The 10,000-nt window shown below is 38.2% G+C and overlaps 2 protein-coding genes and 1 long non-coding RNA gene across 3 annotated transcripts in view; 1 reads left to right on the top strand and 2 right to left on the bottom strand.

The window, feature by feature from the left end:
• LOC138023638 (uncharacterized) overlaps positions 1–2,350 on the bottom strand; it is a 2,641-nt gene extending 291 nt beyond the window's left edge. The window contains exon 1 of the mRNA XM_068870680.1: positions 1–2,350. This exon is cut by the window's left edge and continues 291 nt beyond it. Within this exon, the coding sequence (XP_068726781.1) occupies positions 1,136–2,350 (1,215 nt within the window). The 3' untranslated portion in view covers positions 1–1,135.
• A 49-nt stretch (positions 2,351–2,399) lies between these two features.
• On the bottom strand, positions 2,400–4,236 carry LOC138023290 (uncharacterized). The gene is made up of 5 exons (XM_068870305.1): positions 4,020–4,236; positions 3,779–3,937; positions 3,522–3,578; positions 2,454–3,295; positions 2,400–2,412 (listed from the first exon to the last, which is right to left on the bottom strand). The coding sequence occupies exons 1-5, from the start codon at positions 4,098–4,100 to the stop codon at positions 2,400–2,402; spliced, it is 1,152 nt and encodes a 383-aa protein (XP_068726406.1). The 5' UTR covers positions 4,101–4,236.
• Positions 4,237–6,534: 2,298 nt separating this feature from the next.
• The window catches only part of LOC138024472 (uncharacterized), a 15,420-nt gene continuing 11,954 nt past the window's right edge, over positions 6,535–10,000 (top strand). The window contains exon 1 of the long non-coding RNA XR_011127015.1: positions 6,535–7,001. This is a non-coding gene — a long non-coding RNA (uncharacterized lncRNA). The remainder of the gene's footprint in view (positions 7,002–10,000) is intronic.

Here is a 10,000-nt window from a genome sequence, read left to right as displayed (position 1 = left end):
TGAAGGAATTTTTCGTTTTATGATGGAAGTTGTTAAAAAGGCTCCCTCTGCGTTTGGAGTATCACATTCAGAAACAAATGCGGCATATACAATTTCCTACTCTGAGGAGACCCGACTGTTGCGGGATTTTTCAAAGTTGTGTAAAATATCCCGAGAATCTGTCATGTCCTACCTCTGTAAGCAAACTAAAGCGCCCAGGAAAGGAGATGCTAAGATTGTGGTCAGCACTGTTAAACCTTTTCTTTTGACATATATGAAGAGGAAGCAACATGTGGTCGTCAAGTGTCATTATATATTCACCAATGAACACGGATATTCATTTCAAGCTTGAGGATGCAATATGCTGTGTAGCTTAATAATACTCACTGAAACTGAATAAAGCTGAAGGTCTTTCTGTGTAGTTTTGCTAAGTGACAAAAAACTTAAACACAGGTGAATGGTTCAGTTCTTGCTTTTACCAGTTCCCGGGCACACCCACAGGATTTTATTTTCACCTTGATGGATCATCTATGGTCAGTAATTCATGAACAAATTCTACAGATTATGCCACCTAAGTACGCGAAATGACTTAACATTTCTCCACCCTTTGTTCTTTTTCCTGCATAAATATACTACTGACCAGACTGTATTATTACCGAAACAGTTGATTTTAATGTTTGTTTGTTACAGTGATATCCACATGGAAGTAACAAGCGTTAAAGATGCACTAACAAGAAGTGTTTTAATAAAATGCAATCCATAACTTGGTGACAACTCATGTTTAAAGGAAATGTTCCTCTTACTAAAAGAGAACATGGGACATTTAAAGCAGTCCAACTTAGAGAATGTGGGTTATGTAAATTTCATGGCACTTTGACACTGCATTTGGGAGAATTGTCAAAGGTCAAGAGACCAGGCACAGATCCAGGAAAAAACCTTAACCATTTTCCTAGACGCTAGGTGCTGATATATATTTTAGATTTTCACTCGCTAAATTGCTGTCCCTCGATTTTGTGTAATTTTTTTTAACCATTTGACTGATCTCTGTAAAATGGTGAAACCAGTCTGGATCCGTGCCTGGAGAAAGGCCCTATTAGGTGATAAGCCTTTCTTAACATAATCGGATGCACTACCCATGTAAAATGCATGCAGTAAATCAACGTATCAGTTGTGACAGAACTCTTCCTTGGTCAATACTTTTTTGAATCACGTCCATCAAGGGGTCACCACAAAAAGTACACTGGCTTTCCCTAGGATCTGCTTTTTCAAGATTACAATAACAGTACCTGTTATCATCAAAAACCCTACCTGGAATGTAAACAGCATTATGTTTGTATGTATTTGGCTCAAATCCCTGTTCTGAAAGCCAAATCAACATGACAAATTCATGTTTAAAAATTTCAGGCCACCGTCTCTGAAAAGTTGTATTCTCACTGAGCTTCTTTAATGCTATGTGTTTTGCCTCCCTCCCTTCCATGGTCACAGTTCCAAGACCCTGCCCATATTTGCTGTACACATCTTGTGTATGGCTGGGTATTATGTGCCCAATGGTCCAAACAGTTGGATTTATGGATGATGGCAGAAATAAAGCATTACAACGAAAGTATTCCCTTGCAACTACAGTCAATTGACTCAGCTGTTCAGCTGTGATGTCAAACCTATTAAAAATGGACACACAATCTCTCAGTCTCAGCCCGACGTATGCATATGTCAAAACTGTTTGTCTCTGAAGTCTAGAATCTTTCTCATTACTTAGCCACTTTATTAACCGCATAAAATTATGGCAAAACAGTCTGGATTCTTTCCCTGTAAAGCGGTATTGCAAATCTTGACCATTGCCCTGTGTTTCATCATACCACTTCATAACCTTTCTAGCAAGGCATTTAGCTTTCACTTCAAACTTCAGGGCAGTGACAATATGCGAGAAAGGGCTATCTCTCGGGACATCAAGGAACTTTTTGCATGTCTCGGGCAGATTTGATTTGGCAATAGCCTCTTTTAAGACACCCTTAAAAAAATACTGCCATGCATTATTCTTTACATGGAGGGGTTCCACATGAGCTTTATCTATCAATTTGCCAATGAGAGGTACAAATTCCTGGCGACTTTTATTCCGAGAAATAAATTCTGTAACCTTATTACGAAATTGTTTTTCTTTGAGTTGTTTTGTTGTCAAGGACTTCTTAAATTTGTCAACTTTATTAGCAAATGCGGTCCTTTCTTCATACTTCCAAGGACGCCACATGGTCTTACCGTTATTTCCAAATGTACCCTTTAAATCTGAACAATTGTCTTTGGATACATTAGCGAAAGAGGAAAAAAACTTTGCACTGTTGGAAAGCTCACCCCCCAACATAGCTAGCATTTTCATATCATTTGGTACTTCTTCAAACTTAAAAGAAACCTTGAGACCCTCTATTTCAAAAACTTTTCCTTGCAAGTCAATAACTTCTTGACATAGAAACTGCACATACTTCTTCACAGTCAAACAAGATTCTTCGCAATTAGCACCAAATATAATGAAGTTGTCATTGTTGGAAGCAACTCTCTTGCCAACATTTAAGAAGCTTACTAAAAAGGTGCATGCACTTTCATTTTTTCCGAAAGGGCACCCATCTCCCCCAAGGGCAACAAGGAATGTTCCCTCAGCATTGCCAAACCACTTCAGAGACTCTTTCCCACCCTTCCTCAAGTAAAATTGTGCAAGGCGTGGCAGAAACTCTTCTAATTTTCGAAAACACCCACGCACCATATCATCTTCAGTAGCTTCCTCAAAATAATCCTGAACTGAAAACACATTCCCAATATCAATGTTGTTAATTTTGCTCACAAGATTATTGTAAGTAATCAACTTTGGAATGGGGCATTTAGGCATCACACAAATACTAGACTTTTTTTTGGATGTTCTCTCGCTCTTCTTCATTGAGAGAGCCATTCGCACAGCCTGATATTTCCTTTTACCCATAATACCATTGCTGTAAAATGTAGCAATACTTCTTGTAACATTTATGGCTGAGTTTTCAAAAGGTCTTCTTTTATTCTTGTATGCAGTAGACACTACTTTGTCTGTCAACTGCTCATTACTTAAAACATACTCTTTCATACACTCTAATTTACAGCGCTTGTTTAACGTGTCAAATAACCCATCTAAAGCAGGCTTTGGGTTGTTTTCGGAACCACCATGAATTCCTGACGCTGCCACCATTGTCTCATGTCGTCTCTTAGTGGCTGTTCTCACTGGTAAGTTTGACTTCCCTTCCACCAGACAAGTTGGAGTTCGTGTGCGACCACCAGGAGGTGATGTACATGTCCCAGGCTGTAAATAAGGGCAATGCATAAGCCATAGGATACCCATCAATTACGAACTAAAATAAAAAGTCAAAGAAAATATAAAAAAATCAAAGAAAAGAAGAGAAAAATAAAATAACTCAATGAATAGATGAATTAAAGAATAAATAAATACATAAATTAAATACACCCTCGCCCCTCCCCCACTCCATCCCACTCCACAACCACTAGCTTAGCATCAATAGGTGACCAACCTGGACACTTTTATTTTGATTTGTAATATCGCACAGCACTCCCCTTGCATCATTAACCTTCAATGTAAGAAAAAATAGGCTTACTCGTGCAACTGTGAACGATATGTGAGAGGACCATAAATTAAATCCAAGCAACATATTAAAAGTAACGTTAAAAAATCCAAATAACCCGTAAACTACCCTGCAAACAGAGTGTCGTTCGATCGTGGTATACAATCAGTGGGGTAAATTATCAAAAACACATTTAATGCACAAACCTTTGATTTTAGTCGGTTAATTTGTCTGTTAATTGTGCTGAGTTCCGTTTTCATCGCCCTGCTCTCTTCCACTGCTTTCTGCCTCATCTCTTTACGTGTTTTCATGAAGCTCCCAAGATCAAACCGTTGGGTCTTCGAATAAGGCATGGCTGGTATTGCCTACAAAAATCCGGCGCATTTTCAGTCCTATATCTTACAAACGAGGAGAAATTCGGGAAAACAAAAATCATACGATTCTTACCTGGTTACCAAAGGACCCTTGGAAGATGAAATAAAAGCTGATGAGCGCAAGGCATTCAATCCTTTCCAAGCAATTAAACATCAGAAAGTTGAACGCCGTTTGATGGTTCACAACAATCCTTCCCAACTACCTTCTATGCCTTAGTTTATCAGCTGTTTATACGGTGTGTTTGGTACCAACAGAAAGCTCAATGCTTCAGCTATGCAAAGAAACACGCCATCTGGCCTTTTAGGTATCCCAGCATGCAGGAGGAGTCTGTTTATATAGTAGAGAAAGCTAGGTACCAGTCTCCTCCCGGCAATTTTCGATTTAGGCGCCATATTTGAAGACAATTCGATGCCGATTTCTGGCGCCCGCTGACCCGGCGTGAAAGGTCACTTTGTCACGTGCGCGACACTTGAAGATGAGCACTATATCTCGACACTTGAAAATACTTCCAGAAGTGCAAAGGTTCCTTGAGGCCATGCCAAATGAATCCATAGCACGAGAATCAAAGATTTAAAATATACCATTTGTTGTAATTTAAATACTCGCAGCCAAGCTCGGTGGAAGTCACCGTACAGGAGAGGACCCAATTTTAAAGGGGCTAGGTAACGCTGTTTTAGGTAATTTTGTTTAAAATTGTTAGTTATGAGCTCTAAACGTCAAATTGGCAGAGCAAGAGTCTTTCATTTGCAAAATCACTGCCACATAACAATTGAGAATGATTTTCCAGCTGTTTAAATGACATTTTGATATAAACTGATATAAATTTGAAAAAAGGTGGGCCGACGTTTTTCAAATTTACCCGAATTCAATCCACTTCAATCCTCCCCAGTTTTGTCCATGCTTGTCCCTTCTTAGCTTTCCTGTGTTTTGTTTGAGTTCTTCTATAGTTTTGAGCCGTTATTTTGTTATTTCAGTTAATTCTATGACCATTTGATCAATGCTGAAATTGCCTAAAATTGCGTGACCTAGCCCCTTTAATGAAGGCAAAGCGATATCTCCAACCCATCCCCAAAGGGAGGGAGGGGAAAAACTTTAACAAATTGCAAACAGCTAGTTGGTTTACTATAGAAGACAAACTGCCAGGTGAACCTTGGACGGCTGACTGAGGCTTTAATAGCTAGACTCTGTCTATTAAAAGGAGCCAGTTGCACTGGTTCTACTATGTAGCAGGTAGGCATTACACGTGCTCTTTAGCAATAATGAATGAGGCTTTAACAGATTTGGCCAATGCAGGTGTACGTTATAATCTGAGATCTGGGAACAAAGTCTTTATGTCCTCGTTTTAATTACAACAAAACCGTTGATTTTATGACCTTCAACGGCCGACTACAAAGAACGCGAGTACGGTCACGTGTCATTAATCGTATTTTACTGATAGGGCAGTAAAATCTCATTTAAAGGGAAAAACATATACTCGTTTATGTGCATAATACATCGAAGAATAAAGTCTACAAATACCTATTTTACCTTCAAATACTTACCCCTGCATAACAGTCCAAATTCCGTTTTCCGTGAATCGTCTCATGATTACGTGTTACATACGAACCATGGCAATTACTAGCTTTACAATCACTGGTTCCTCGTTAATCCAATTTATTACTAAGACTTGTTTGCATTACTAATTAACACGAAAAGGGATAACTTGGGAATTTTTAACAATATATCGCTTTCATCTAACCCAAAATCATTCAGATATTCAAAACGTCCTATGCATAATCCATTTCTTTCGCCTTTGTGTTTGCCAGCATTATGATTTGGAATATTTTAGGTTTACGTGTTGACAAGTTTGTTTTTGTATCTCGTAGATGTTTAGATTTCCAATTACACACTCTGTTTCGATTGGCCATGCACTCTAACTCGCTGTGTAAATAGTTCACCCTAAATCAAAACAGATACGTTTCTGAGAAAACAAAACATTCTTTTACAAATCATACCGGGTATTCCTGATTTCTGCATAAATTTAAGTTTCATTTTACATTTACCTGTTCATCCACGCTTTTTGGAATAGTGGTACATACACTGTACCACGTGCTTAGATTTAAACGCATACCTGAGGTAGATATTTTTGTTGTGTTTACGAGGAAGTGATCTCCCTTGCTAGTAATACGATGAAATGTGGATGACCTCGGTACGTTGTTACCCAAATACGTTCCTGCAAGTTTCCTCCTTTTTCTGCTGTTATAAAATAGACGTCTCAGCCTTTCCTCTGTAATTCTGCTTGGTTCTCAGGCACGGCTATGTCGATGCTCACGCAAATCAAAACAAAAGTAAACAACTTTTGCTCATCGAGACCTGTATTTCTCCTTCGGAATGAAGTCTTTATTTTCATTGAGAATCAAATAACTGTACAGCCTTCCAAACTACATCAAAGTTATTTTCTAAAGAGGTGATCACATTTTCCGCTGATGACATCAAATCTTGTGAAACTAGAACAGAACTATACACACAAGATGGCAGTGAACACGATCGCTAATATGGCTATTTACTCGGAATACCTGAAAGGTATCCGAGTTATAATCTGTGCAGAATTTAGTTTTCTGTGCAGCAAATGGACAATAGAATTACGAGGCGGTGATTTCATTGGTTAAAAAGCAATGTGCTACATCCCTTTGAGCAATATATTTGACCTCCCTCTGCGACAAAACAACTGCATCAGTAACAAATAAATTAAACACCGCCGCGAGTTAGAAGATTACCGATAGCGAAAGACTTGAAACAGCCTCTCGTCCTACAGAATTCGATGAAAATCGAATTTATAACCTGCAGTGGAGCAACCAAATGATGGGTTCTATTTTGGGGCTTCAGTGTGACTCATTTTATTTCGTTTGCTGATTCAAAGCTCAACTTCCACGAGAGGGCAAATGACGCAATGCGATGCAGCTAAAATGTGAAAATGCTGGATTCAGCCTTCTGGAATGTTATGAATGACATATTTAATCTAATCTTGCCTGTTGACCGCATGACGAAATCGCCAGTACAGAACTTCCAGCAGCGGTATGTTATGAATGGTCGAATTTCTTAGTTTCTTTCTGTCCCAGGTGTTCTTTGTACGAACATCATCCGCCGCCGATGTCTATTTCTTCTTTAAATCAATTGATAGTTTCACGATCTTCATATTAGCTACCTAGAGCTGGAGGTCACAGGCCGCATCATTCACAACACTGTTAATCTGGAACCTTTGCAGCTGGATACCGGTTTTACTTACCGATATTAAGACTTAATTACAAGAATAGTTTTTCACATGTTTTCTGTGTTGCTACACTAGTGTTCCACGCGCCTTTTGCCTCACCGGCTGCTTTCACTTGAAATCAGTTTATTTGATGTCACGCTACACGCTAAAAAAATAGACATAAGGCCCACGTTATTTCCACCCATAAACCCGGTCTATGGACCCCTAAGTATCATTATTTTCTTGCTAAAAAGTGTCCCAAAGCAGAACTTAATGAGCTTTTTAGCCTCAGAAAGGACGATTTCGTGACAAAGGGGATGTGTTCACTTTGTGACAATGTTTAGATTGGGTATCAGTTACAAATTGTTTCATTTTGTCATTACTAACAATGATTACATTACCCAAAGAGAACAATAACAATGTCTGTTCATTTATCACTGATATTTTATTGTTATAAAATATGTTAATGTTTATATGTAATGTTCATGTTGGGGCTGGCTAATTTGGGAGTCCATTGTTGGATACATCAGATGACCTTTATTAGGGCTTACACTAATTTGTGAAACGAAACAAAACGAACAGAAATACAGAAAGAAGCCTAAACATTCATTAAGCTAACCTTAGGCCTAAACAAAAGTTTTTAGGCCTAATGTTAGCGTTGGTTAATGGTTAGGGTTGTACCTGCCGGAAATTTTTGATCGATTTGGCAAAATAGTAATCTGACCAAAATTACTATTTTGCGAAGCGAATCGAAATTTTCCAGGCAGGTACAACCCTAGTAAGTGTAAGCTCTTTCTAGAATAATATATAAAGAAAGTTCTTTCCTGTTTTGGAAAAAAGCTAATCAGTTTCGTGTCCATGAAATTAAGATAAATCTATATTTAAAAAGATTTATTTGTTATTTATAATATTACCAGTATAATAAATTGAATAAATGTATGATGTAGTAAGCTATTTACAATGATTATTTCATTTCATTATATTGTCTTCATCAGAGTGATTGATTATAAAACCATATCTCCTAAATTAAATAGATTTTCACACTGGAAAATGATGTGGGTTGGTGTCTTTGATCCCATTCATGGGTTAAGTAAAATCCAAATGGCCCCTTCCATTCTAGCCTGTGCACAGCTGCCCAATCCCCGACAAAAAACCTGAGAAGAGCGTCTGTGATTTACCGTTGATAATCGTGTTTAATACCTCGTGATTTTTCCTGGAATGTGTGGAAAATGATTTGATTGGTTTTTTCCCCTCGATCATTACATCATTGAAACAACGAGTTTTGCATGATTGGCTTTCTTTTTTATCCTTCCTCATCAACACCGTGAGAGATTTGACGATGAGTTCGTTTGTACTTTGTGCATGGTAAAAAATTCGAATGAAAATCTTTTTGATGGTCAAAGAGGTTTTTCTTTTAAAGTACGAGCGGAATTGTTATCTATGGAGTGTAAAGTGGAAATCGATTCTACATACATTTGTAGGAATTGTTTGTCAGCGCTGAAGAGACGAAAGCGCTACTGACGAATCTTCACGAGGTGAATATGGCACGATTCAAAAGATTGCTCACTTGAAAACGTCCCCGGCTATCCCCTTACCAGTCAATATAATCTCAATGCCTTGCTCGGACCAGCCTAGCCATTTTCAAGAACAATCTACAAAGCGTGTTGCCCTGGAAGGTTTGAGATGTGTACATATCGAGGAAAATATAAACAGCTCATTGGCAACGATCGGGGCTGCTCTGAAGATCAGAGCCGTACCCGGTTGGAAGCCTTGCAAAGGCATCCCTCCTTTAAAGAGTGCTTCTATGCTATAAAGACAAGGAATCTTAAAACTATCAGAGACGCTCTTTAATGCACTTTTAGAATCTGCCTCATTTACTACCGTTTTGAAAATTTAGCTCCAAAGAAATATGAGCCACGCAAATTTTGGTCACCGTAGATCACTCATTAATTTTTGTAAAATTATTCCGAAACACGATTACTTACTGTAAATTCGGAGAGTGGGCTTCTGTACACAGCCTACTTCCATTCTTCCCTGGAGCGCATAATATTTTATTTAAAGTTCAAGTAATTTTTTATCAGTGTGGAAGAAAAGTGAAGCAAATTAGCCGAAATCGTCTTTCCTAAGGTTAAAAAGCTCATTAACATGCTTTGGGACACTTTTCAGCAAAAACGCAAACAAAAATAATTAAATAAAAAAATAGGGGTCAGATCCATGGACCCGGTCTGAAAGGGGGTTCCTTTCCCCATGATGAATTTTATTTGCAATTGTAAACATTAAGCGATGTTCACCGGTACATTATCCGCGTTATAGTAAATGAGCAACTGGCTGCAGAAACATTTACTTGTTTTGTTTCGTACTTGGCAAATTAAAAAACTACCTCTTCCAAAATGTATCACCCTACTTCTGCGCCATATGGTATTCCGAGTAAACGCTTAAGGAAGCGTCTTGTTGAACAAAGGATATAAGCTAGACCATTACAAGAAACAAACTGTTTCACAATGAAAAAGAAAAAAACGTAATAGACAAAAAACTTATCTCCGTAGTCAATGGTACACTGAGCGGGAGGCTATTTGTTCGCGGTGAAAATGGTACAAGCGCGCGTGAGGCCATTTGTTCGCTGTGCAAATGTTTTTACTTTGTCTTCAGAAGATTCCAATATAGCGTCCATTTGTTTGTGGAGTTATTTTCTTTGTCGCTGTCATCTTCAGAGTAGTTCTCAATCAGGTACCCGCTGCTTATTAAAGAATTAGTGTTTTGACTTGTATCACTTTCAATAGTTGCGTCCATTTCAGTTACATTCGAGTATATTCTTGTTTCAGTC

The sequence above is a fragment of the Montipora capricornis genome, chromosome 11, assembly GCF_036669925.1.
Source record: "Montipora capricornis isolate CH-2021 chromosome 11, ASM3666992v2, whole genome shotgun sequence".
Taxonomy (NCBI): domain Eukaryota; kingdom Metazoa; phylum Cnidaria; class Anthozoa; order Scleractinia; family Acroporidae; genus Montipora; species Montipora capricornis.
The sequence above is the reverse complement of the archived record's forward strand: the minus strand, read 5'-3'. Positions and strand labels throughout refer to the sequence as shown.

Bases quoted from the DNA above. Each gene is read 5' to 3' on its own strand.
- LOC138023290 (XM_068870305.1), bottom strand. From the start codon at position 4,100: ATGTTTAATTGCTTGGAAAGGATTGAATGCCTTGCGCTCATCAGCTTT. The intron at 3,938-4,019 runs GTAAGAATCGTA...GGATTTTTGTAG, and splicing joins AAGGGTCCTTTGGTAACCAG to GCAATACCAGCCATGCCTTA. The intron at 3,579-3,778 runs GTTTGTGCATTA...CTTACATTGAAG, and splicing joins TTAACCGACTAAAATCAAAG to GTTAATGATGCAAGGGGAGT.